General features: G+C 41.5%; 1 protein-coding gene across 2 annotated transcripts in view; it reads right to left on the bottom strand.

The window, feature by feature from the left end:
• adgrb3 (adhesion G protein-coupled receptor B3) overlaps positions 1-24,926 on the bottom strand; it is a 167,999-nt gene that overhangs the window by 70,638 nt on the left and 72,435 nt on the right. The window contains exons 4-12 of one of the 2 annotated variants that reach the window (XM_036547030.1): positions 21,629-21,790; positions 18,350-18,514; positions 16,998-17,162; positions 13,727-13,891; positions 12,746-12,847; positions 10,616-10,722; positions 9,758-9,961; positions 8,041-8,109; positions 3,914-4,022 (exon numbers count right to left, since the gene is read on the bottom strand). In XM_036547030.1, coding sequence (XP_036402923.1) covers positions 3,914-4,022; positions 8,041-8,109; positions 9,758-9,961; positions 10,616-10,722; positions 12,746-12,847; positions 13,727-13,891; positions 16,998-17,162; positions 18,350-18,514; positions 21,629-21,790 — 1,248 coding nt within the window. The remainder of the gene's footprint in view (positions 1-3,913; positions 4,023-8,040; positions 8,110-9,757; positions 9,962-10,615; positions 10,723-12,745; positions 12,848-13,726; positions 13,892-16,997; positions 17,163-18,349; positions 18,515-21,628; positions 21,791-24,926) is intronic. The other variant, XM_036547031.1, reaches the window with a different exon arrangement.

Below are 24,926 nucleotides of genomic sequence, written 5' to 3'. Positions count from 1 at the left end.
AATTTTTTCACTAGACATCTTTTCAACTTAAAAATGTTTAAATGTTCTAACCAGCTATGAAATTGTGCTCTACCCTGCCTCCCTACAGTCTAGTCCAGTGACAGAGGACAACAGAACAATCAGATCAATTCTACTCCTGCAGGACTAAAAGAAAGCTCTCATCTCTTCATGCTGTTAACCACATTACTGAGCTAATTGCTCTCTTTACTGGACCAATCAACCTGTAACAGTCAGGTGATTGACAGGTGGTGACTGGCCCAATCAGAGGTCTTTAAATTTCATCTCATGATAATATGTTTGCCTAAAGTCATCATCAGTGGGTGGTATGTTTTACCCCTTTTCCCTGTGCATTTGACATATTCTGACCATTTAATTCATAAAATCCTCCAAACAGTTAACAATAAAAAATAAGGCTTGTACTTATGTTTCCATTTCCTTCTTCATTTCCTCTCACAGCACCAGCAGTCTCTCTTGAGGTATGAGCTATAATTTCTTAAAACCACACTCTGTTACCAAGAGCACACATTTCATTGAACAGTGAGCATCAAACATGTACTCCCACTTATGTCTTAATGAACTTTTTTGGATTATGTGCAGAATAATAATGACTCATTGATCACAAAAGAGTTATAAAAGTAATAATGGGGGAAATCTCTGCCAGAATAAATAAAGTGAGTGCTTTTTGCAGGTGTGTACAATAAATGACTGTTGAGTTTTCTGTCTGATATTGTCCCTGTTCCCTAAGACAGTGACCAAGATAACCACAGTTATACTTGTTGCTTCAGTCAACAAATCTGTGGCTGCATTCCAAGGGATTTCCATGCTAATGTTAGCGACACATCTGAACCAAAGGAAGACAAAATGAAGGCCATTTAAAAGAGGTGCAAATGGCCTGGGTCTCACAGCATGAGAACGTGTCACATCTTAATTTATGCATGCAACAGAGCTGTCATCTTCTGTATATAAACGAGAGGGAACACAGCATACACAGTAGCTGGTACAGCCTTACATTCCCTACCATCTCTAGAAAAAAGGGGAAAAAGTACGATAGTGAAGATCCATATGTAAAAGCATGACTCAGGCAAACATTGCAAATATTTTCCATGGATGCTATTAGGAAAATGGTATGGTCTGACCTCTCCTTTAAAATAATTTGGTTGGAAATGCAGCCAGAACCATGGACAGGAACAAGTTTCAGTTGTTGGATCTAATTTGTCTGTGCTATTTGTCAGTAAGAACAAACTGTGCTGTTTGTCTCAGTACTCAGAAGTATACTATCCCTCCACACACACACATCAGTGGCTAAGTCTGCAAACCACAGAATATTGAAGCTTTGAATTGTGTGTGTGTGTGTGTGTGTGTTTTAAATAAAAAGGTTAGATTCTCCCAGCTGTGCAAGAAATTGTTAATGGAGGGTCATGGGTTCATATCTCAGTGGGTCAGTAGTATCTGACATATTCATTTGGACAGAATAAATACTGTGTTTTTTGTACATGGCTTTAAAGATGTGGGTAGTGATTTGCAAGGGTGATCTAGGTAGAGTTATGAGTAATCCTTTGGAAGTGTAGTTGAATATAATGGTAGTTTATGTTTATTATTAAGATTCAGCTGAACTAAATACATGTTGATACAAAGGTGGATATTGATGGTTTTCAACAAAGGTAGAACAAAAATCTCTGATATAATATGATAATAAAATAAAATTTTAATATGTGAGTTTACAGAGGCAACATGGGATTTAAAGGTCAAATAGTTGGTGCCCATATTGCCTGTGCATCAGCCCCAGAAATGGAAAACAATAACTTAATGCATTTAGGGGAGCAATGTTCAAAAATATGACAGCATATGCCAAACAAGATAAAACTGCATCAGGACAGATGAATAGTGGTCACATGTCAAAGCTCAGTAACAAGGGAAGATGGACACTGTAAGGGTGCATGAATATAGGATAGTTGCTGAAAAACACAAAACTACAGCCTCAAAAATTTCCACAGAACCTGTGTGACCCAGTGTCAAAACAAACTGCATGTCATGAGCTCCACAAAGCTGGTATTTATGATGGGTCTGCCATTCAGCAGACAGTATTATGGTCTGATGAGTCATCTTTTCCTCCATTTCCTACATCTGGACTAGTTTATGTTTGGAGAAAATGAAGGGAAGCTTTCAACCTACACTGCCTGCTCCCAAATGTTAAACATTGAGGTGTTCTGTTATCATGTGGGCAGCCATCTCGTGGGAGTAACTAGGTTCGATTATTACTCTGCATGGTAGAATTATGGCCAAAGAATATGAAGTCATTTTAGGCAACCAGTTGCATCATATGGTGCAAACATTGTTTCCTCAAGATGTTCCCATCTTGCAATACGATAACACCCCCATACACACTGTTAAAATGACTTAGAAGTGGTTTCTTGAACACAAGGATGAAGTCAAACACCTCTCATGGCCTCCCAGAACGTCTGGAACAACAGCACAGAGGAGATTTCCACCTCCTTCATCTTTCAAAGAACTGGAGGCTTTCTTTCTTTTTTTTCTCCTTTCTTTCTCCTGAATTTAATTTGTTCTGGTCAATCTGGCCAGTTTAAAAAAAATATATGTTCAAAGACTGATTTCGAATGCACTTGGTCATAATGTAAAGTGGAATCCAGACTGCGTAACTTGAGCATATTTGAACAATAAAGATATTTACTTCAAAATTTGTTAAGGATGCATTTTCTTTATCATTGATGATTTGCTTAACATTGACTAGAGGATAAAAGCAGTTGGCCTCATCATCCACAAAAAAAGAAATCATTTCTGTATCACTGGAACCAATGCTTTTTAGTTTTCTCATTTACAAAACTCCACGAGGGACCGGCTTGTGTCCCTTTGTGTGCTCAGTCTGCTTTTATTAGATTGTGACAAGTGACGTTTTTGCATTCACAGACCATGGTTAACAATGACATGCTAAAAAGGTGACTGCCATTTACTTAAGCTGATATTACTATATAAGATGCAATTTACCAAACAACTTCAGGCAGAAAGTTGGGGGACAAGAGATTTGCTTCATGTGACTACAATGGAGTCTTTAAAAGGTAGCATTACATAAATGTTGAAGGAGATGCATTTCTGCTTTTAGTTCACGCTTTGAATATCCCATTTTGCTTTGATACCTTGCTACATAAACACAACAAAAAGCAGTGGTAACAGAAAAAGACTACAAAAAAGACTTGAATGTTCAAAGGAGTCCAAGTTCGGTCTATTCTTTGCTCTTTTGCTCTCACTGAAGTCACTACATGTGTCCTGGGCTGGAATTCTGTTCCAAACATCAAACGCGGTGTTTTTACAAGTAAACATGAAAAAATATTAGATGATTTTTGACAAGTAAAAAAAATGTAAACCCTTTTTTTGTATATTGGTTGTCTTATGTTCTATCCAAAGAAACATTCCTCATGTTTGATAAGTTTACAAAAATCCTTCCCACAGTATAACTATTCAAACACATTGATGTATGCACAATATTTACCTAATAAGATCAGTTGATTTCATTTAGCATTTGGGGTGTTCTTTTTTACCCCTGCATCTTCTGCTTAGCATTACATTTTCTTGCCAAAGACAATATGCTAAATAAACTAGTATTTGTTGTCGGATTTACCAGACAGAGAAGCAATGTTAACACTGGAAGAGAGTGTTTCTGCAGGAATTTAGCATATTAAGATAAAGGCCTTGATTTAATTAACATTATTGATTCACTGCCGTTTGGTCCCTCACACTGAGCACATTAATCCTTAATTACTAATGGCAGAGAAACTGACGTGAGGCATCAGCAACAGGCACAAGGATTATACGTCTGCGTCAATGATTTGCTGTGGACCAAAATAAACAAAGCAATTGCCCAAAGGGCTTTACAAAGGAAGCATTTTTGTTTACGTACCCAGGTTCCCCGTCATCAGATAGGAGTTGTGGAAGTCTTTCATTCCCAGGCCAACAATATGGATGAAGTCCTCAATTACCTGCATAAGCTCCACGGAGCCTGGGTAGATCTGGAACGAAGAGGAAGAGGAGCATGAGGAGCAGGGGAAAGTGATTTTTTTATGAAGCAGCGGTGAAGACAACAGGTTGATCATTTGGGGGTTGCTGGCTCAGATCTAGAGGGGAACATTCTGGATAACTTATGGCTCTGTGTCACTGCACCACTGAAGACAGGGATATTTAATAAAATGTCAGTGCCAACAAACTTCTAATGCTATATGTTAATGAAAATGAGATGTGATATTCTTGTAAAACTATTCATTTGTCACAGAATATAATTAAAATAAAATATAATAGAATAAAATATAATAAAATAATGATAAGACAAAATAAAATAATGATAGCAACTGTGTGTGAATTCATGATGTAACCCTGCAGGCAGTCTGACAAATGGGGTGAATCATGTCTCAAAGGTTAAATGAGCTGGAATGTGGCAAGAGCTGGGCATGGAACTCAGAACATCGATTCTATAAACAGCTTCCATGCAAGAGGTAACGGAAGCCTTCATTTTATGGTCAATTTATGGAGGCGCTGTCCCAGCTCCAGCCCTTAACAAATTCATGCTCCTTAATGTTTTGGTCAATAATTAAACCCCTTACGAACCTGCATCTTTGAGTTCAGACTTAATGAGCACCTACAGTGTTGACTGAGACTTGATTTCAAAAGTACATACACTTTAGAGTCAGGCATTCCAAACTACTGGTGGCATCTTTGCACAGTGAGCACAAATTTGGTGTCACAGGGGCACGTGAGAGACACTAGCACCATGGACAGCGCTGCAGGTCTTGCAGTCTCTCTTTTCACTCACCCATGCTAACTCACTTGCTGCTAAAGTGTCAATATCAACAAAGCAGTCTGACCCTGACCTTCAAATAACCTGTCTGCCACCCAGGCCGGGCTCTCTGTGTCTTTTTTGGTGAGAGTGATGTACTGAGATGATGCTTGCAGTGCTCCAAGCGATTTTCACTAAAAAATTCTGCCTCTTCCTGTGATCCTCAATGTTCATTGACCGAACTGACAGTGATCACCTTCGACAACACTGTGGAGCAAAGCTAATTCATGGGAGTCTCTGTAGTTGCTAGCGTGTATTTGGCTTGCCACTGTTTTTTGACATGACTTGCACTGGTGATTAAATGGGTGGAAATTAGTGGCCTGATAAAAGAATCATTATACCTCCTGTTATTGCCCCTGTCCTGAACACGCCTCAGGCAAAGGAGGAATGGACTGTGCATAAAGAACCACAGCAACCAGAATCAGACACGTAACAGGAACTTGAGAGCGTGTCCTTGAGAGTGGACTCTTTGTAAGATCGACATCAGACTGACACGGAAGCAACACTCATTCCAGGTCCCGAAAGAGAGGCAAGGATGGAGGCCTCTGCGACCGTACAGAAACGCCGCCTTCTCCCCTCCACTGCTGTCACCAGTTTGGCTGCTGGGTGCAGTGATCGCGCAAGAAGTGACAAAATTACTTTCGGAGAGGTGTTCAATTATTAACACCCCAGGATCAATTCAAGGGGAGGAGTCATATACTCATACGATGCATTTCATATTTCCCTGCTGCAGGTCTAACGCTGACTGTGCTAGGCCTTCACTGAGATCGAGGCTGTGGGAGTAAAGGGCTCAGACAGACAGACAGCTGACAGACAGAAACTGCATAAACAGCAAGCAGATGGTAAACAGCCAGCAGAGAGAGCAGACAGATGGCACACAGAATGCAGATGCAAAGCAAACAGTAAGAGAGCAGACAGACAACAGACATACAGCAAGCAGACAGCCAGTAGACAAACAGACAGCTGAAAACCACCAGGAGGGAAAAAAAAGTACATTGCCATCTCTCCCCTGGTATGCGTATACAGCAAAGTTCGCCATGGTAACAGGGTTAGACCTGCATTGTGTGAAGTCAGCACAAGGAAATGGCAATGCTGTCAACCAATTGAAAAGCTCATTGGCTACATTTCTCCAATCTGTCTCCAGGGAAAGGCAAATCCAACTGCACATCTCAATGAAATATGGCACTGTGCAGTAAATATAAAGAATACAGTTAATAGCAGTATACCCGTAACTGCCCTTAGTATTTACTTTGATTGTTCTCTGAAATAGCAAATATCATCATAATTATTTTAATTGTTTTGCATAAACCGACATTCATAGTTATTAATATGTCAATTATTACACAAACTGCCTATTGAATCTATACCTGTACTGGACTCAGTGATCTCAATTTAATTCAGAGTAACAAGATGAATTGGTCTTAATTGTTAGTTATTACTGCAACTATTCCACTATCAAACTAATTATTGCTAATTATAGACTAACAATGAAAATTGAACAAAGGAGCTGAAAAAATAATGATAATTTACTATTATTATTATTATTATTAAAGCAATGGCAGCAACAGAAGCTAGAGTAACACTGCTGTATTGGAAAATACATTTAAGCTTTGGCAAGGAAAATGACCTACCAATGAACTGATTAACCTTAACCTCTTTAATAGTGTGAGAGACAGACTCATAACAGCTGCCTTCAGATCTCCCATCATGTCTCTTGGCTTCTCCTCTGCCAGTCCCTGCCCTCCTGCACCCTGACTAACGCACCTCGCTCCCGGCAGGAGGCTCTGAGGCCTCCCAATTACCTCTGGAGGGGACCAGGCCCCAGCTTTTGGCAGAAGGCCAGCTGGATTTCGACGACCACTCTGGGGAGCCCATCAGAGATAAACGCTGTCAGGAGACAGGGTAAATATTTCGCAACCCTCTCTCACTGCGCAGCCGGGCCGGTGGTCCTTTGAAAGGCTGTAATTTGGGTGACCGGAGGTGACAGAGGTGCAGATGTCCTCTGCAGATTTTGCAGGGTTTGAAGATGCTATCTTTGACAGGCCCTGGATGCAGGAGGATTGGAGAGGATGGCAATCGCTGAGCCGGGGCAGCATCTGAAAGGAAATCTTTGACGTTTCGCCCCTGAAAGACGTGAGGACTGACAGCTGATGTGACCAGGAGGAAATTGGAGTGGACAAGGATAAATGCGCCTGCCTCCTAATTCTGCACCTTTCTGCAAACCATTGTTGACATAGATCATGCGGCTAATTAGTAAAAGCCCAAGTAAAAGTCAAACAAATTATCAGATCGGGGACCAACAAAATGACAGAACTATTGTTATTTTTAATCGTTTCACATGTATATAATGTGATGTAATCTTCTAAATCTCACGACCTGCAAACCATTAAATGCATTTTTTTCACACTGGTGATCTGCATCACCACCTATTTCTGCCGAGCTTTGAGCTTTCACTTATTCACAGTTATGGAAGGTGGAGGAAGAATTTGCAGCGCTATATCTGTAAATACACTTGATCCTTCTCCAAACATTGCAAGGATTTCATGTTAGATTATGTACATTATGTAAACAAGTGAGGTATGCTAAGCTACCCAGATAATCGTGCTCTAAATAAGCCACCACGATTTGCACCTCCATAACAAGTCTGCAGACAGCTTGGATAGAGTTCAGCTGTGGCTGCTCTGCTGCCACCCAGTGGATTTTTCTGGTATTGCACCACCACACAAATGGAGAATAGTCAGGTTGCCCAGAATGTGAGATCACACTACACACTTCAACATGGATTGAGGGGTGATGACAACCTCTTTCAACAGGCAGTTACCTAAAGCCTCTCTGTCTTCCAAAGTAAGAGCTGTGAGCACACTTTTAGCTATCCAGTGACAAGCATGCAGGCTATAGAAGCCTATCATTGATCTATTATGCTAATGGTTTAAACCCCCACACCATCACCCCAACACAGAGCCTGTTCATGCTGATGGTAAAATAATAACCCTTCATGGATGTGAACAGATTATAAAGACAGTATGGAGTATGGTGAACAAAAAACATCTATCTATCTATTCGTCCTTTCTCTGTTTGTCTCTCTCTCTCTCTCTCTCTATACATATATATATATATATATATGTGTGTGTGTGTGTGTGTGTGTGTGTTGCAGTAATGCAGCTGCTGACAGGATTCTTTATTCTTTATTGTTTTACCTGTTGTGCATCTTCCCACTTCTCCCTGTTTTCCTCTTCCAAGAGATTACTGATGATCTGAAAAAAGTTCTGCAGTAAAAAGAAGAACAAATAAGCATGAAACAAGATCATGTCACCGCAGCTGCACTGGTGAGAGATGTGACATCAGACAGAGGCGTATATACCCAGCCCCCCTGCTAACATGGAGCCTTGTGAAGAGCCCCCAAGGATGACACTGCAGCGTCTGGTGCTGGGATCACCTGACAGCAAAGCCATGCCTCTATATAAAATTCATGTAGCTGTGCCATAATACTGTAGCAACACTGCAAATACAGCGCACAAAAACAACAACTGCAAGCTGCCTCAGGACAATTAGGTAAAACAGAGGACAAAAAATTGAAAGTGAATTCCTTCAAATCACATGTGTAACTAAACACAGGACAGGCAGGGAGAGGGGAGCCACAATGGGCACAGACTGTGGAACTGTGAGAGGTGAAAAGGCAATGGTGTCAGGCCTCAATGGATGGGGGTGCAGGTCAGATTATTACGTTCTCCTGAAAGTAGGGACGAGAGAACGTGGCTTCATGCCCAAAATGGGTGGAGCCTTTATGTGTTATCATCGGCTTACTGTTTCAAACCAATCAGTGTTTTACTGAGGAGAGCAACATTTTTAATAGAATCAGACATGCTCTGCGTGATTGTGTGTGTGTGTGTGTGTGTGTCTGTGTCTGTGTGCATTTTGGGGGGCGGGGGTCTGCTTTACATGCTTCTCCTGGATCAGAGATGATACGGCGGAGATCTCTGCTCACACTACAATCAACATATCACCCTCTCACTCTGACCAGCTTTTCTTCTTAATAAGGAGACAGAGAAATGAATAATTCAGCAGCAAAACACAACCAAATGGTACTCTGTTCCTTGCCTTTGTTGAATCAAAGAGAAGCTGGGTAAACTGCATTAATGATGTTGTCAAAATTCATGCAGATGAATGTGAAACAGACTTTAAAATTCAGCCCCCGGAATCTGTTGTATGTGGAGGTACACCCGCGTGCATATTTCTAGCCGAAGCCTCCTCTAAGGCTTCCTGCTATGGCCGGGCTATGCTTGAGGGGTGAGGCTCTCCCTTGACATGGGCCATCTTGTTTTCTACTTGAATGCTTCTGCTCCCTCTGGTGGTAATTCCGCCATTTAAACTCTGCATTAATACCAGCACGAGGGAGGAGGGGCCGTGTCATGCAGCTCCTGTTGCAATCTCACCCCGCAACCTGCAACAATTACCACACCCTACTGGCCTGACCACATGTTACGCCAGTGATTTCAGACAACCCCCAACCAGTCCTGCATTTAACCCTGAGTGTGTCACCACTGTGTAGAAGACAGAGAGAGGTAAAAGACAGAGTTGGTGATCACCTGTCTGAATTTAACACCTGCTCTCCCATTACCCCTTCTGCTTCCCTCTAGATGTCGTGACAGTATAGAAAAATGGAATGAGGGGCTGTAGAAAAATCTTTTAAGTAAGAGTGAGGCCAAGACTAGAGGGGGAGGGGGGTCCTGGGAATTCTTTGAATTCTACACATTTCATACAACATGTTGATAACAACACTTGTACTGACTGGCTGGGTAAGCAGGACTGATGAGAGAAAAGAGTGAAATATGGTTCCCCCCAACACCAGCATCAAGCTACAGTACATTCAGCTCCTTAAATCCAAGCCATCCTAACATCCCCCGTTCCGCTCACCTGCACATCATCTGATGACGGCACATAGCTGGCCCTCTTGAAGGTGTCCGTCACATTGCGCAGGATCTCCACAGAGGTCAGCAGGTCCCCGGCGTAGAAGTTGCGCCTCTGGGTGAGGTCAAGGAGGGTTTTGGTGACCTGGGACATCCCGTCTCCGGCCAGCATCCTCTGACCCTTGGCCAGGTGCTCCTTCACCTGCCACATCAGGATAGTGGAAAAGGCGCTGTTACTTGAAGGGAGGGGCAGGATGGGTGGGGGTGCAAAGTAATGAGGGTTTCCCTTCCCAAAATGTTGCTTCAGGCTATTTGATGTCCACAGCCTGACTGAATCAAAAAGTCCTTTGACTGAACAGGTGTAGTCTGTCTGTTTGGTAAAATCTGGATATGTGCAGTAGGGACTGATAAAACCGGCCAGTTCACGAGCCATGGGGGCCATATAGGATTTTAATGCACAGCAAAGCCTTACGAATACCCTGTGTCTCAAGAATCTGACACACTCCTAAAGCAGCATGGTTTCGTCAAGAGAAGCACGGAGAATGATCTAAAAAGGGAGCAAGTATGCCCCAATAGCCCACTGACTTCATCTCAGCAGAAAGGCTCTGTATAAAAAAACTAGCAAGAGATGAGTATCGGGGAAACGGCAGAATCACCTGCATTAGAGTCGACCGGCTCCCGAAAGCAGGCGTTCCAGGAGCCGGGACGTGCTCCGTAACGGGCAAAAAACGGGGATATTAGAGTTTTAATTTGCTTCCCCACTGAAAGCGGTTAATCTCTGCTACCGTGCAGCGGGAGCGGTGAGGAGGTAATTTATGACGCGCGGCGAGCAGAGGTAGAGCACGGACGCTGACTTTGCACCTACTGATTGCTGCAAGGATCTGTATTCATTTGTTATGCATCGGGCGTAGCTGGGCTGTTCCCACATGGCCACGCCGCGCTGATCCAGGGAGCAGCGTCGACTAGTGGTGCCTGCAGAGAGAGAGAGAGAGAGAGAGAGGGGGAGAGAGAGGGAGAGAGTGACTAAGACAAAAGGTAGCATACTGCGGAGCAAGGGGACAGTATCATTGTCATATATCATATACAGCACCTGTGCAGCGAAGGTATGCTCTTAATAAAGGCCCCACAGTATGACCATCCGACACAAACACTGCCACTGTGCAGAAAGTGTCGTATATCACTGCACCAGCAGGGCGCGAGGAGAAACAGTACCACCACACGCGCAAGCAGGCTGCGGTGCACACACACACATGTAGTATCCACCATCATCCACACTACACAGCACACGGTATCCCAAACTATTCTAATTACTCAGCAGGGGGTGTCCTATGAAACCCCAAGAACACACTGTGCCCAGCCTTCATTAACATCTAGTGCAGGCACGCCAGTACAGCATACATCAGCCCCTTCTGTACTGCACAGCATGCACTATTGTATAGCCCTTACCACCCATGCTACTATGACGCCCCCACCAAATATACCGCTACAACACCTCAGCCACTCATCCTGTAAGGACCAAGAGCATCCGCCCAGCCCAGCACTGACCGGAAAGTCTACACCCTCCATGCAGCCTGCCCAATAGCAGACCCATAGCTCTGTCTTAAGTCCCCCTAACAACACACCCATATTACAGCATATGCATTCCCTTTTGAAACTGTAATGCACAATCACATATGTAAGTCCAAAATGTACAGAGGAAATTTGATATCAAGGAATAAAGTTTGGGCAGAGTCCAAATCCCAGTATCATAAAATATGATTACCACTGGGTGCTCTACCCATACCAAGCCGAGGAAAAGGTTGAAGCTTCTCAAAGAGTGGCTGATTTGCAATAAAGCTAAACACACTGGACACACAGCTTGTGTCACAAGTGGTTAATATGCAGCGCTGACAAAAAATACCACTATTTCAGCCTTACTAGAGAACTTTCCTGAATTTTTAACATGTCAGGCTAGGGGGTATATGGAGAATAAATTAATTATGTGTGCATGTTTTTTTCCCTACAGATACATATTCTAATGGTGGACATATAGATGCAATCTGTATATTCTAAGTGATAGGTGATATACAGTTTGTTATATATGCCGTATGTCTTGAAATTCATGAAAACATACATGTCTCATATTTTGGATTTCACTCTCTACCACATATTGGATAGATATCTACCACATGGATCCGTTTTCGCATAATGATTTCCAGACCTCATGGACACAGCTGAGTGTGCAGAAGGGATTCAGAGCCACCACAGGAATGCAATTCATGGATTCCGCTACAGCCGATATAACTGAGCCAATAAGTGCCTCGCTGCGCTGTCACAGCAACGCTCCCCTCCTCCGAACACTCCTCCATTCACTGTGAGTGACAGGCAGGCCATTCTCCCGCTTAGCACAGACCAACGGCGGGGTCTTGGAAGAGGAAGCAGGCTGAAAAGGTGGTTGCAGTGTTTTTTAGAGATACAGTTTTGGTCGTGGTGGTGGCAGTGGTGGGGGTTTAAGAAACTTGCTGAAGTGAGGCGAAGCTATATTTTTCAGCGCAGAATTGAACGCAAGGCCAGTTATTTCCTTATTTTCCCTACCGGAAATAAAATCCTTCTGGAAGAGGCTGGAAAAAACTTGAGGTCAATAATATGCAAATAGAAAATAAGCTGATACACATAGCATAAAGCACTTAAAATCAGTCACAGAATGAATGCAGGTTTTAGCTGTATATGACAGGTATATATTCATCATTGTTACCATGCGCATATATGAATAATATTAGTGACGCTGAGGTAAAAGCACCCATAAAAAACTGAGGTATGTAAAGAAGAGCACGATTCATTTTCATTAGCAGTCAAAGAGTTTTCATTTTCTTTCATTTTGTTCGGGGCGGCATTCAAAGGCATGCAGCAGTTGGTGGATTTCTAATTTATCTGTGTGATGTCTGCTCCATGACGAAAACCGTACCAAGGCAAACAGAGGAGGCGGGCTTGGACGTGGTGCCATCTCTCTCCTTACCTGTTGCATTCGGAGGACACCTGTTGAAAGCCAGGTCACCCGAAGGAGTCCTCCTCCACACCATAGATACGGCGTAGTCTTCTGGGCAGATCTCATACGGAGCTGAAAAAAAGAGACAATCCACGGTCACCTTCCTCATAATTCACACAGACTTGCCAACAGTTGAGGCACGGTAATGTCCTTCTGTTAATGATCGCGGAGACAGCATTTCCTTTTTCGATAATTCTAACTGCATGCTTTGACTCTGCACATCACTGTCTGTGGGGCCAGAAAGCTGTTCGCTGCTCTGGGGCTTAAATCTTTCAGTGTCACTCTGATTGAGACTCCAGTCCAAATGTGTCTGAGGTGGATTTATGAGAGTATCTGCTGCAGTCCATGGCACTTACAGATTTATGAGTGGAAGCCAGCAAAGCACTGTGTGAGTGTGCATGGTGTGTGTGCGTGTGTGTGTGTGTGTGTGTGTGTGTGTGTGTGTGTCTGTGTGTGTTGTGTGATTGTGTTTGTGCTGTGCACCACTACCCTTTGGTACAGAGGGTCTGATAGGTTGAATAACTTCTCCTGAACTCAGACGCCCTCCACAGTCAGTCAAATTCAGCAGTCAAACCACTCAGCTTTGGAAGGGATGAAGGCAACAACACCTTATTATCGCAGTCACCATGGTAATACGAGTCATCTCCATGGAGACAATAACAAAGTGAGGAAAATCAATGCCATCACTTACTTACAGAAATTAATCATCCCCCAGCCAAGAGAAAGCATAGAGGAGGCTTCACTGACGCTAACACTTTAATAAGAATGCAAGCTCTGTCACTGCCTGTCTTTCAGGGATCCAGTGCCATATTAAATAATAATCCCGGCAGCAGAAATGCAAGCTGTTTGGAGAGAAGGGGGGAGATAATTGTCTGCACACCCTGATTTTGTTCAGTCTTTCTTTGCCCATTCCGAGTTAATTGACTTCTGAGCTCGGTTACAGGGGGTTACCTGGGCAACGCTGGTCGCTGCACCTGCGTACCTCCTCCCCTGTGCCCTCACACTGTTGCCCGGTAACAGCAGCCCCCTGGCAGACACGTGCTCTCTTCTGCCAGCCCCCATCGCAGGACTTTGAGCAGCCGCTCCAGGGGCCCCAGGGGTTCCACTGTCCGTTAGCTGAGGAGAAATGCGGCAGAGATGCTCAGAGTTGCAAACCCAACACACAGGAATCCAAACTTTACTGTACACCCAGCATACAGGATGATCCTTTTTAGTCCATATTCCCCGTCTAATAGTCCAATTTTGATAATGCAATTTGACCTCTGCGCGACCGTGTAACCTTGAATGTTATTTGTGTTGCCCACAATAGATTTCAATTCTCAATTATGGAAAGTGCATCCGGTAAACTTGAAATAAGCTCATTTGCAACCAAAGGGGTTTGTTATTAATTCCTACAAACATTTGGTGAAAGACTCAGGCTGTTGGACAGATTTCATGACACCCAGAGACCCAGTAAAACCAAGTGTTTTGGCAGAACTTTTTTTTCCCCTGCTTGCTTCAATTAATAGAATGATTATAATCCATATGATAATCGGAAATGTGTCACATTTTTATTACTAAGAGGCCTCTCAGTGACTATAGCAATAATTTGCCTCACTTTGCCAATATTAAAACACATTTTACGATAAAGTTCCAAAAAGGGGCAGCATGTTTTACGGCCATTTAATGAACACTATAAAATTCTGCATTAGAAAAAAACCAGCTGCTCTCCTTCTGCTCCGCAGTAAATCACATGCCCTTATCTGTGAGGTAAAAACAGACCTGCAGGGGAGGGAAGGGCGCATCCAAATCACCTCTCCTATGCTTCTGTCTGACACTCACCCAAAGGAGAGGGCCTTAGTTGCACCTTCCTAAAACATGGATTTTTGTCTCTCACCAGCCAATTTCCCTATTTCATAGATAACGCAACACCCTCTACATTGTAGCAAAGAAACAAAGACACATTGGATATATGAATAGATATGCCTCGCTTTCCTCTCCCCATTGAACATTACAGCATACAGCTGGCCCGGCATACAGCAACGGAGCTTCCCCTGGCCCAGTCTGCATGGAAGAGGAGTTCGGGATGGGCAACGCTCTGAGAATGCTACTGATAGCACTGCTTATGAGGAGCAGAGGAAGACAAAAGGAGAAGGAGTCTAATAGTGAAGTCCAATGGAGAACAATGGACTCCAATTAAACCACTTCTCATGGGGGGCGGCGTTGAGAGGGAAACCTACAAAGAAAAGACCACACCAGTATTTTGAGGTGGCCTCACGGGTAGCCACAGATACCCTCAATGAATGAGACCGGGCATTTTCAGTTACTGGTACGTGTTTACAATAGCTGGTTCTGCAGCCTGTCCTCATGTTCAATATTATTGTATGCCAGTATTTTTATAAAGGGAGAGAAAGGAGCTGCTGCTGTTTTAATTTAACATTTTTCTTAACACCTGATGATAGACAGCACAAACACCCCTAATGCTTTCTTGCGCTTTCTCAGCAATAGTATTAGAGATATTTATTATAACATTACTATGGCAGCAGCAGGGCCCAGAATTCAGACATGTTGACAGTTGAATGGCTGTTAGGAGGCTGTATGTTTGTAATGGAGACTGACAGTTAAGGATGTGTAATACCACACCAACAGACATATCAATACGGCAAACTCTACAAATATCATTACAACACGTAGAAATTATGTTAAAGGATCCCATGTGCCTTTTAACAGTCAACAAGAGTTGTTTTCTATCCTCATATACGTAGCAGTTTGTCACTTTTTATTCCTAGAGTGGGCACCTTGATGAGGAAGAGTTAGCTCAAAGTCCTCCCAATCCATCTCCAGTTTTCTATGTGTCATAGAAAGAGGTGTCATAGAGATAATGTTAGTATGTATAAATGGAAATAAATATACACAGCTGACAGTGTAAAGCCAAATTTATTTTCCACAACATTCTATAACTGCTATAGGACATTTGAAAGAAGGTCTCTCTCTCTGTTTAAGCACTGAAAAAAAGAATGTAAATGATTTTATTTGTAGGGCATCTTCATTTAGAAAGCTTGTTAGACACATATACAGATAACACATAGTGCTGGTTAGTGCTGCAGGAGAGCAAAATAATGAGAGCTGTGAATCTTATATGCCCTGTGGTTGCCCATGTTTTCTCACAGCTGGATTTGTGTAATTAGTACTGGAATCAAAACTGAAATGTTGCCTTTTACCTCAGTTTACCTGTCAAACGTGAAATGGGCCCTTGACATGCTCAAGTGAGACGTAGTCAGGGGAAGTCATGCCATTTCAGAAAACACAGCTTTATTGAACATTGTGGTGAACATGTCCTGGATATGACAATGTCATATTTGATCTTGACCTTTGGCTCTGAAATGTAATGACTGGCAGCAGCAATTCCATCAGCTGATGGCAATGACACACACACAGATTGGTACGTAACACCTAGGCATGATACTTTCTTATTTAAAATTTAACTTATGAAGAAAAAATACTCCATTGCATTTTTTCTCTTGAAAATTTCATTGTTCTCCATAATTAATTTGCTACTTGCTTTTTTTAACCTCACCTTTTTACCTACATTTTTATACTCTCAAAGCCTTCTAAGGTCTCTTTTTTCATATTTTTCATATTTTTTCCTACTTCTTTTCATTTTAAATGTGGAGTTCACACTATGGCAAAAGGTAATTCATATTCTGTATACTGCACTATAATAGAGTACATTTTCAAGAGCAGCAATAATCACTGCTTTCATATGAAAACAGTAATATTTGCAACAGTCTGTACGGTCAGTGAATATGTAGGTCTGTATGCACGTATGTGAGTGTGTGTGTGTGTGTGTGTGTGTGTGTGTGCGCGCAAGCATTTGTGAGGTACTGTATAGCTGAGAGAAAGTGAATCACTTCAAAGTTTCTTGAGGAATCCATTAAGATTTTCCCAGCACATTTTTTCCTAATAATTCAGCAGTGAAATCTGGAGGGCATTTTCATTCAATAAGTCAGTGAGCCTGTCCAGAAAATGTAGAACTTCAACAGAGTACAAAAATAGGTTTTCTATCTATAGAGCCACCAAAGCACACATATCACTAGATTCTAATCCTTGCTTATTACTAACAGGCACTGCACATATGAAATACATGGTTAGATGACTAAGGTTCAATGGTTTCAGATAATGTAATTAGACTTGCTGTATGTGTTCATGGAGGACAGTTGGAGGATGCAGTGACCCTTCATACCTGTGCAGTCAGGGTTGTAACACTCTCTGCTCTCTGCCCAGTGACCCCGACATTCAGATCCCCCGTGAGCGGCTGCTGAGCACTGTCTAGTCCTCTGCTGGGTACCATTAGCACAGGTCACTGAGCAATCACTCCACGGGCTCCACTCTTGCCACTGGCCATCCACTGCCAAGCCAAACCACGACCAGGACCAAGACCAGGGTGTCCGCCATGAGAGACAAAGGGGGGAAGGGGTGGAAACAGAAAGAGTCAAAACCCAGCTTTAGATCTTTCACTGAACGTGCCCTCTCTCCCTCCCCTAACACGCGCGCTCCCACCTCCCTTCCACCTCAATGACTTTTTCTGCTTTGCAGCAGTTCTTCTGCCAAAAATAGCACAGCCTGATCACACTGTTGGAACATTTCAATATTTCAATGTGTGTTAGGGCAGTTCTGAGAGAAAAGCAAAAAACCTTAAGATGGCTGACACTGAAAAAAATTCAAAGACATAGAGGCAAGAGATGAGATTCCTTGCATTTTTGCAGGTGGTAAACAAATTTGCTTCTTCCACAAAGTCAGCTCCTACAAAGACATTCAGCATCTGGCAATATTTAATTTCAGTGCAACTTTTTTTGTGGTTTCTGAAATGGTACAGAAGATTATCTTATCAAAGCATCAGTTTAGGCACTTTTTCTTTGAATAATTCAGATGAGGTGCAAGAGTTTCAGTTTAGTGTATCATCCACAGATCATGGGACTGTATGACCATGGTTGTTTCGCCTGTTTTTGTACATTTCTCATCAACTTATGCCCCTTTGATTCAACTTAAATTCCAACACTCTCTTATCAGCACACATCTAAAACATCATCAGCAAAACTTGGGCTGGAAAATAACCTCTTTTTAGCTCCAAACCCTAAATTGTAAAGTAACTCTGACTTACACCATCTGGCTTTGGGTGAAGCAGAACAAAAAAAAAAAAAGCAGCACGTGAAACTCAACACCTCTGTTCTGTTAACGATTCCCGTGGGTAAGCATGTGGTCATAACGCTGATTGGAGCGATGCAACAGCCGCAGTCCTCACCTGTTTAGCTAATGTGTGGGGGAGCGCACAAGGCTCTGAATGTGTAATGCTGGCCACACACGCAGACCCATTGTTGCCTTGTTTATAGAAATGTTTTGCACCTTACCTTGGGCAGAACAAAACAATAGTGTTGCCAATTCCTGCAAGGTTCCTCCTACACAGAAAAACATTTTCCATCCTTTCAGCGACTGTGCAATGCCAGGTAGTGATTTTACATCCTCCTTCATTTTATCAGTCCTTGGGTTGAGACGCACATCTCTACAGGAGTGGGGTGACAGAGGCGTGACACAGACCTGGACAGAGGGCGATGTTGCAGAGTTTGGTTTGGGTTTCCGGCCCATCGCAGGCTCGTCCCCCATGCTGGGGTGGGTAGCAGGACCTCGTTCTGGTCCGCTGGCCTCTGCCACATGTGAAGGAGCACAGACTCCAGGGTGACCATTCATCCCAAACACCATGCACTGCAAACACAACACAGCAGGAGTTAGCACCGAACACTACCATCGCAGCGAGGCAGCTTATTGACAAACTTTTTAACCTTCATTAAGCCTTCCACGCCTGCCAACAAGGCCAAAGGACACAAAGGTCTAGCGAGACCATAAGGACCTCTTCATTGCCACTGTGTAATTACAAACCTTTAAAATGCGGAGTGGGAGGGTGATGAAGAGGGAAACATGACCGAAGGCACAAACAGGAAAAGCAATCAAGGTCCTCAAGAACAAGCTCACTTTTAGCGCAGGAAAAGAGATGGCATGCAAGCCTCGCATACTGAGCAATCAGAGCCCACAGCAGAGTGTAAATCTCCAGGGTGCTGATTTTACTGGATCAAGAGTCTGCAGTGGGATCAATCTGCAAACGCAACAGGCACAGGTTCTCCTATACTCCATGTAAGTTGAAGTCAGAGAGCACGTTTGTCTCCTCGCCTTTGCTATCAATAAGGGGTGGGTCGATTCTACAGCGGAGCTATCCCGTACTGCAGTGTTGTAAATGAATAAGGAAAACAGAAGTCCTCCTGAAACAGCATTACATCAAAATCCCCCCGTTACGTGCAGCAAAAAATAAGCTGTCTAATACTGTCTAAGATCCACTCAGTTACAGTTCTGGACCAGGTCTGAGGATTCACAGTGACGCAGAGGTTACTGTTTGGCCAGTACTGTTTTTAATGTATGAAATGTGCGACATTGAAATTATGAGGTCAAATCAATCTAAGCAACAAATTACAAACTGACTTACATATTTATGCATTTAAAATTACTTTTTAATTAACTTGCAAAAAAAAGCTTTTCCTTGCCTTGATCTAATTATATCTAATGATATAATTCAATCTAACTGCAACGGGCTCTATCTTTGTTTAAATGTGTAATTTAAATTTAAGGACAAAGTGACTGCTGCCAGATTTAATTTTTAAAAATTGCCTTAAAATGTTATTGGTACTAACTTTATGTGCCAGTTTATATCATGTGCTACATGCTGCTAATGTCTCTTGAGTTTGTAAGGGATGTACAAATTTACCTAGAATCCATGCATGTAAAAGCACTTGCCAACAGAATTCTAGAAACTAAAATGCTTCTGATTCTGGTATGGGCAAAGCTCTACATGGCTTTTCAAAGGAGACAGGTTGCAGTCAAAAAAATAAATTCAGGGACAATCATTCCCATCAAGAGAAATAACATTCGGAGGTCTCAGGGACACAGACAAAAGCTACAGATGCAGCACCGTCCTCCCCTGCTCTGTCGGGGTTATTCCACTGCACCCACACTACAGGACTCCTGCCTTCAATTTCACTGCAGTATCTTATTGAAACAATTACCAACATGCCTTAGGAAAACTCTATTGGCCCGCTACATAAGCAGCAAACATCTGTACAACTCATTGGAATTTATTACAATGAAAATTGTACATGTATTGTGGTATGTGAGACATGAGAACAGTTACATGGCAATGGGCATCAGCTCCTCAAACTATGTCTTGCAAAAGAAGACATTAATGTTACAGCCTTAGACATTTCACCCAGCACTCAAATCTCAATTTTATGATATAAACCAAAGAAAGGTACTAGTACTGCCTTGCAGTGCCACAAAGGCACTTATAACAAGTAGAGAACAATAAAGGTAAAAAGCTTCAGCAACACTTTGGGGATACTGAAAATGAAAAGTCAAAGCACATTGTTTTGCTGTGCTTTAACGTTTTTAAAGTGTCAAGTTAACAATCTGTGAGAGGGCCTTGCAGTGGACAAAGTGGGCTGTGTCTTAAATATTGTGATCTGTCATAAGGGATAGAAAAATACTGAACTTTATCATAAACATGAACCCTGTTCATGGTTGTGGATTATGCAGAGTCTGAGACGGTTTGGCAAGCTGAGGTCCACGAGCTAAGTAAAACATGTCTGTGATGCCGTCTTGTAGTCAACAAGTGCAATTTCAGTGAGGCCTGAAATACTACCGAAAAGCTTCCATAGAAAGTCCTGTTTTTCACAACACTCTCATTTGAGCTACAGTATGAGAGTGTGGATTTCCTACTGAGCTTCCTGTTAACAGGGATTTGTTCTGTAAAAACTGCAGTCTAGATATGGATTTCTCTCCAAAAAGCACTTCAGCTGATTATGCTTCAATCAACTGATACAAAAATATTAATATTTCTAGTCAAGCCAAAGTAGGAATGTGAAAAGAAAACGAGAACAGATGTCTTTGAGGAAAGGCAGGAATTACTCCAGGGCATGTGCTTTTTTTGTGTTCCATTCAAATGTTTGATTCCACTTCTATGTTTCTGGTTCTAGTTCTGGTTCTGTTTCATATCACTGTTTATGAATACAATGCAGGAAACAGAGAAAGGCTTTTTCCATATAAGTAACCAGGAAATGCTGGCTATCCACACATACAAAATGACCCTCTGAGGCCATGTAGCAGTGTAGCAGCATAGAGGACAGTTTCCTTGATTTTAAATAACAAATGTAACCAAGTGTTACTTTTTGTAAATACATACACACCGTTGTGATGTTGGTGGTCATCATGTTGTGTAAAAATAGAAAGAACCTTTAGGCCTGCTTAAACACAGCATGTTGCTACAGAATTGTACTTAAGTTTGGAACTAAACTTTGATGCTTCTACTCTCAAATGAAAGGATTTGCTTTTGCTCGTTTTGCTTTCTTATTCATTGGCTTATGTCAAATCGACACACCTAAAGTCAATATCCTTACAAAATACTACATTTGATCAGTGAATTAAATGGCTCTTAAATACATGAACACATCCTGTTATTTGCTGGGAAAAATGAGGATGGGAAAAAGACACAAAATATGACAATTAAGAACAGGAGAAAGGCAAGCTAAAGAGTCACACAAGCAAAGAAACCAAAAAAACATTTGACACAAAAATTCAATAATAATAATAATAATAATAATAATAATAATAATAACATATTGTTGATAAGAATAATCATACTAATACACATCAGGCTTTGGTAAAAACCGACAAAGACACTTGGATGACTTGGATGGAAGACGTATGGACACATTTTCCAGTGGTGAGGGGTGAGAGGTAATGAAGTAACACTGAGGCAACTCCTACTAACACTACCTGGGCAGAGAGCACTGTTATTGCAAACCCTCGACTCTCTTAAAGGGCCGCTGCAGTGTGTTCCATACGGTGAGACACATGTTCTCGTTCGCACCTGCGACCCTTGACCGCACGTAACTGAACATGAGCTCCACTGGGACCACTCCTCAGCACCAGAGTCACCTGTATGGGAGAAGGGTGACACCAGTTAAACGCAGCACCGTGGTGGCATGACAGCTCAGGGGCGGAGCTAGGGGGAAGGGGAATGGCTAATGGTAAGGGTTGTCGCTAAAGTAGGGAGGGGAGGGGGGGGTGTGCTGTACATCAGGGCAGCATTCACTCTCTACATGGGGATAAATGGGGCAGTTAGGGGATTTTAAAAAATAAGAACAATTTTCCCATTACTGTGATCTTTGAAAACAGCATGCCTCGATCACGCTATATGGTCGTGCGAAATTGATGGCTGTGTGAACTTTCTACCATCTTTTTATAGCGAGTTGGTGAATGAGACCTTGTTAACATGGTGCTCATTTTGCGTGCATTAAAAAAGAACTCAAAATCAGCTTACGATTATTCTCTAAAAAAAGGATCCTAACCTCTTCCCACTCTGCTCCCCACTGTGTGTATGTATGCGTGTATGTGTGCGCGTATGCATGCATGCATGCGTATATGTGAGTCTCTGTGCATGTGCAACTGGGTGACCTTCTACACCAGTGTTCCTCTTAGGTTACTATAAAGGTCTGACATTTGTCTTGACATGTAACTGTTTTTAGCTGGCAGCTTGTGTCACAGGTGGTTTGAAATATCTGACTTTTCACATGACACCAAAACTTTATCCACCCAATAATAAAAAAATGTACGACCTGGCAAAATTATGTGCCATCTGCTATCTACGGCTACTCCTGATGCTGTAGACATAACTTTTTACTACCAGGTTAGTCAAATTTGTCTTATTTGTGTCATCTAGCCCCTATTTATATTCCTCCAATGAAAACCAATTTTCAGTGAAGGTCTTAACATCAGAGACATGTGTTCAAAGATCACAGTAAAGATTCAAGTTTCTGGTCCCTGAGTGACTTTTAAATGTAAGGGTATCTATTAATAAATAATGGGCTTTTAACTGAGACACTGCGTTCAAAGGCTCTGTTTCAAATTCATTTTTATCTCTCCAAATGATTCATGCAACCAGTTAAACAAAACATAAAGAAAACGACCAAGCAAAAGATAATACCAACAACACATAAAACATAATATAACATGTTACATGCAAAATGACATCTAATAATTATGATGAATGAAAGCTATTAAGTTAGTTTATGAAGAAATCTATAATGTGATCCAACAGTACCGCTACAAGAACATGTTAAACTAGAGTGAGTCGTTTATATTAGACTGCAAGTCTAGCATATCATAAATGGGATATCACTGATCCCACTTGTCACTGTTTATTTTTTGCCCAGGAAAATAGAGAAGAATAAAAAATGCAAGAAACATTTCCTCCATTGTATTCAGCAGACCAAAGCATTTTGAATGGAATTAGCCCTTTACAATTTGGAGAAATCAAAGTCAAATCAAATCATTTGAGCAGTTATTTTAGCCTAGAGACACAACCTTTCAATAGTACAGAGGTGCATAGCATTCCAATGTTTTGCATGCCCCTATGTGCTAGTGTGTGTATTTGTTTATGAAGAGTTCACTGGCAGGGAAATAAATGACAAAATACTTGTTGTGGATTGGATGGTTACTCCGATTTCTGAAAGGGACCTAAATTAATCTGTATCCAATGTTTTATGATTTAATGAACCAATCAATAGATTAGCAAAGTAAGCATTCACAGAAAATGCTGCTGTATTCTGCATCTAGTGATTGGTCCAGATATCTTGCACATTGTTATCAGTTATTAACCACTGCTATGCCTGAACCAGGGCTTTCCAAATAAATATGACAAATTAATATGAGCAATTCCATGGATATGTTTTTTGTTTGTTATAGGTATGTATAGGGAAAGTTGAATCACTTTGGTGAATAATTAAATTATATAAATCCATTATGTTTCCATCTTGTTCCCCTTTTCTATTTGCCTTGCTGAAAAAGCCACTTTACATCATGATTGCATGAATGTTTTTCACTGAAATAATTTTCAGACAGTTCTGCCAATGTACTCTTATGTGTGTGTGTGTGTGTGTGTGTGTGTTTGTACAGGATGTTCATGAGGCTCTGATGGAGTACCAATAAATTTTTTGCACATCCTATACATGAATGGCAACATTTGGTTGTACATTAACAAATACATATAGGTGTGGTTATAAATTGTAATTCCCAATATAGTAATGCATCGCCTTGTCTGCAGCATACCCAGGATATCATTGAATATTTTTTTTTTTTTTTGCAGCAAAGAATTCCAAATTTCATTCCTGAGTGACTTCATATTCTAACAATTCTTATAGAATTTGAAATCACAATCCCTCTTCCCACCTTTGAATTTTGCTGAATGACGTATATTGACAAGTTGGTAAAAAAACTGAACATTAGTCAGATTTCAAATTCAAACATGGCTCAAGCTATCACTATTGCAGTCTCATAATCTTTAATGATTGCAAATGTTCAATATCAATTCAGTAATGTGTCACTTTAGTAATGAATCCAAGTGCAATATGAGTGAAAGTCTGGAGAAGTGATATGGAACATATATTTCGTACATAGCATCATTGAGCAGGGAGTGATTTTATGCATTCCAATTGGAGTAATTTAAAAATGGTCAATATACACCCTTTAGATATAAAGAAGCTGCTCCACCAACTCCCAATAATCAAGACAAATTTAAAAGCCATATGAAATGCTGAATAAAAGAAGGAATACTTTCTGGAAATTTGTAGTCCAGTGTATAACCAATACCCAAACATCTTATAAACACAAAAAACAGCAACAGTAAATTTTTTTTTAATAATGATTTGGTGACTACAGGGTCTTTTCCATATTTTCAATCCCAAGGATTCATTGGTTTACTCTATCATTTCCAGGTAGTCACCAAACATTTATATAAAGAAAACTGCAATTAGATTCTTGATTAGTGTTACTCAAGATTATGTTTGGGTATGGCAATACTTTTTGAGAGTGATGCTCAGTTTTATTTCATTTTTTTTTTTGAAATGACTGCTTAGAGCAGTGATCATAAATTTTGCTCTATTTGTAACTTCAGCTCTGAATACATTCCCATTTAATTGAAATCTTATGAAGCTTTTAAGATGCACTGAGTTACTGAACTACTTCCGAAATAAAAGACTTGAGGGTGAAATGATTGAATCTAAAAGAGATAAAA

The sequence above is a fragment of the Megalops cyprinoides genome, chromosome 15, assembly GCF_013368585.1.
Source record: "Megalops cyprinoides isolate fMegCyp1 chromosome 15, fMegCyp1.pri, whole genome shotgun sequence".
NCBI classification, from domain to species: domain Eukaryota; kingdom Metazoa; phylum Chordata; class Actinopteri; order Elopiformes; family Megalopidae; genus Megalops; species Megalops cyprinoides.
Note: the sequence above shows the minus strand (reverse complement) of the source record. Positions and strands in the feature narration are given on the sequence as shown.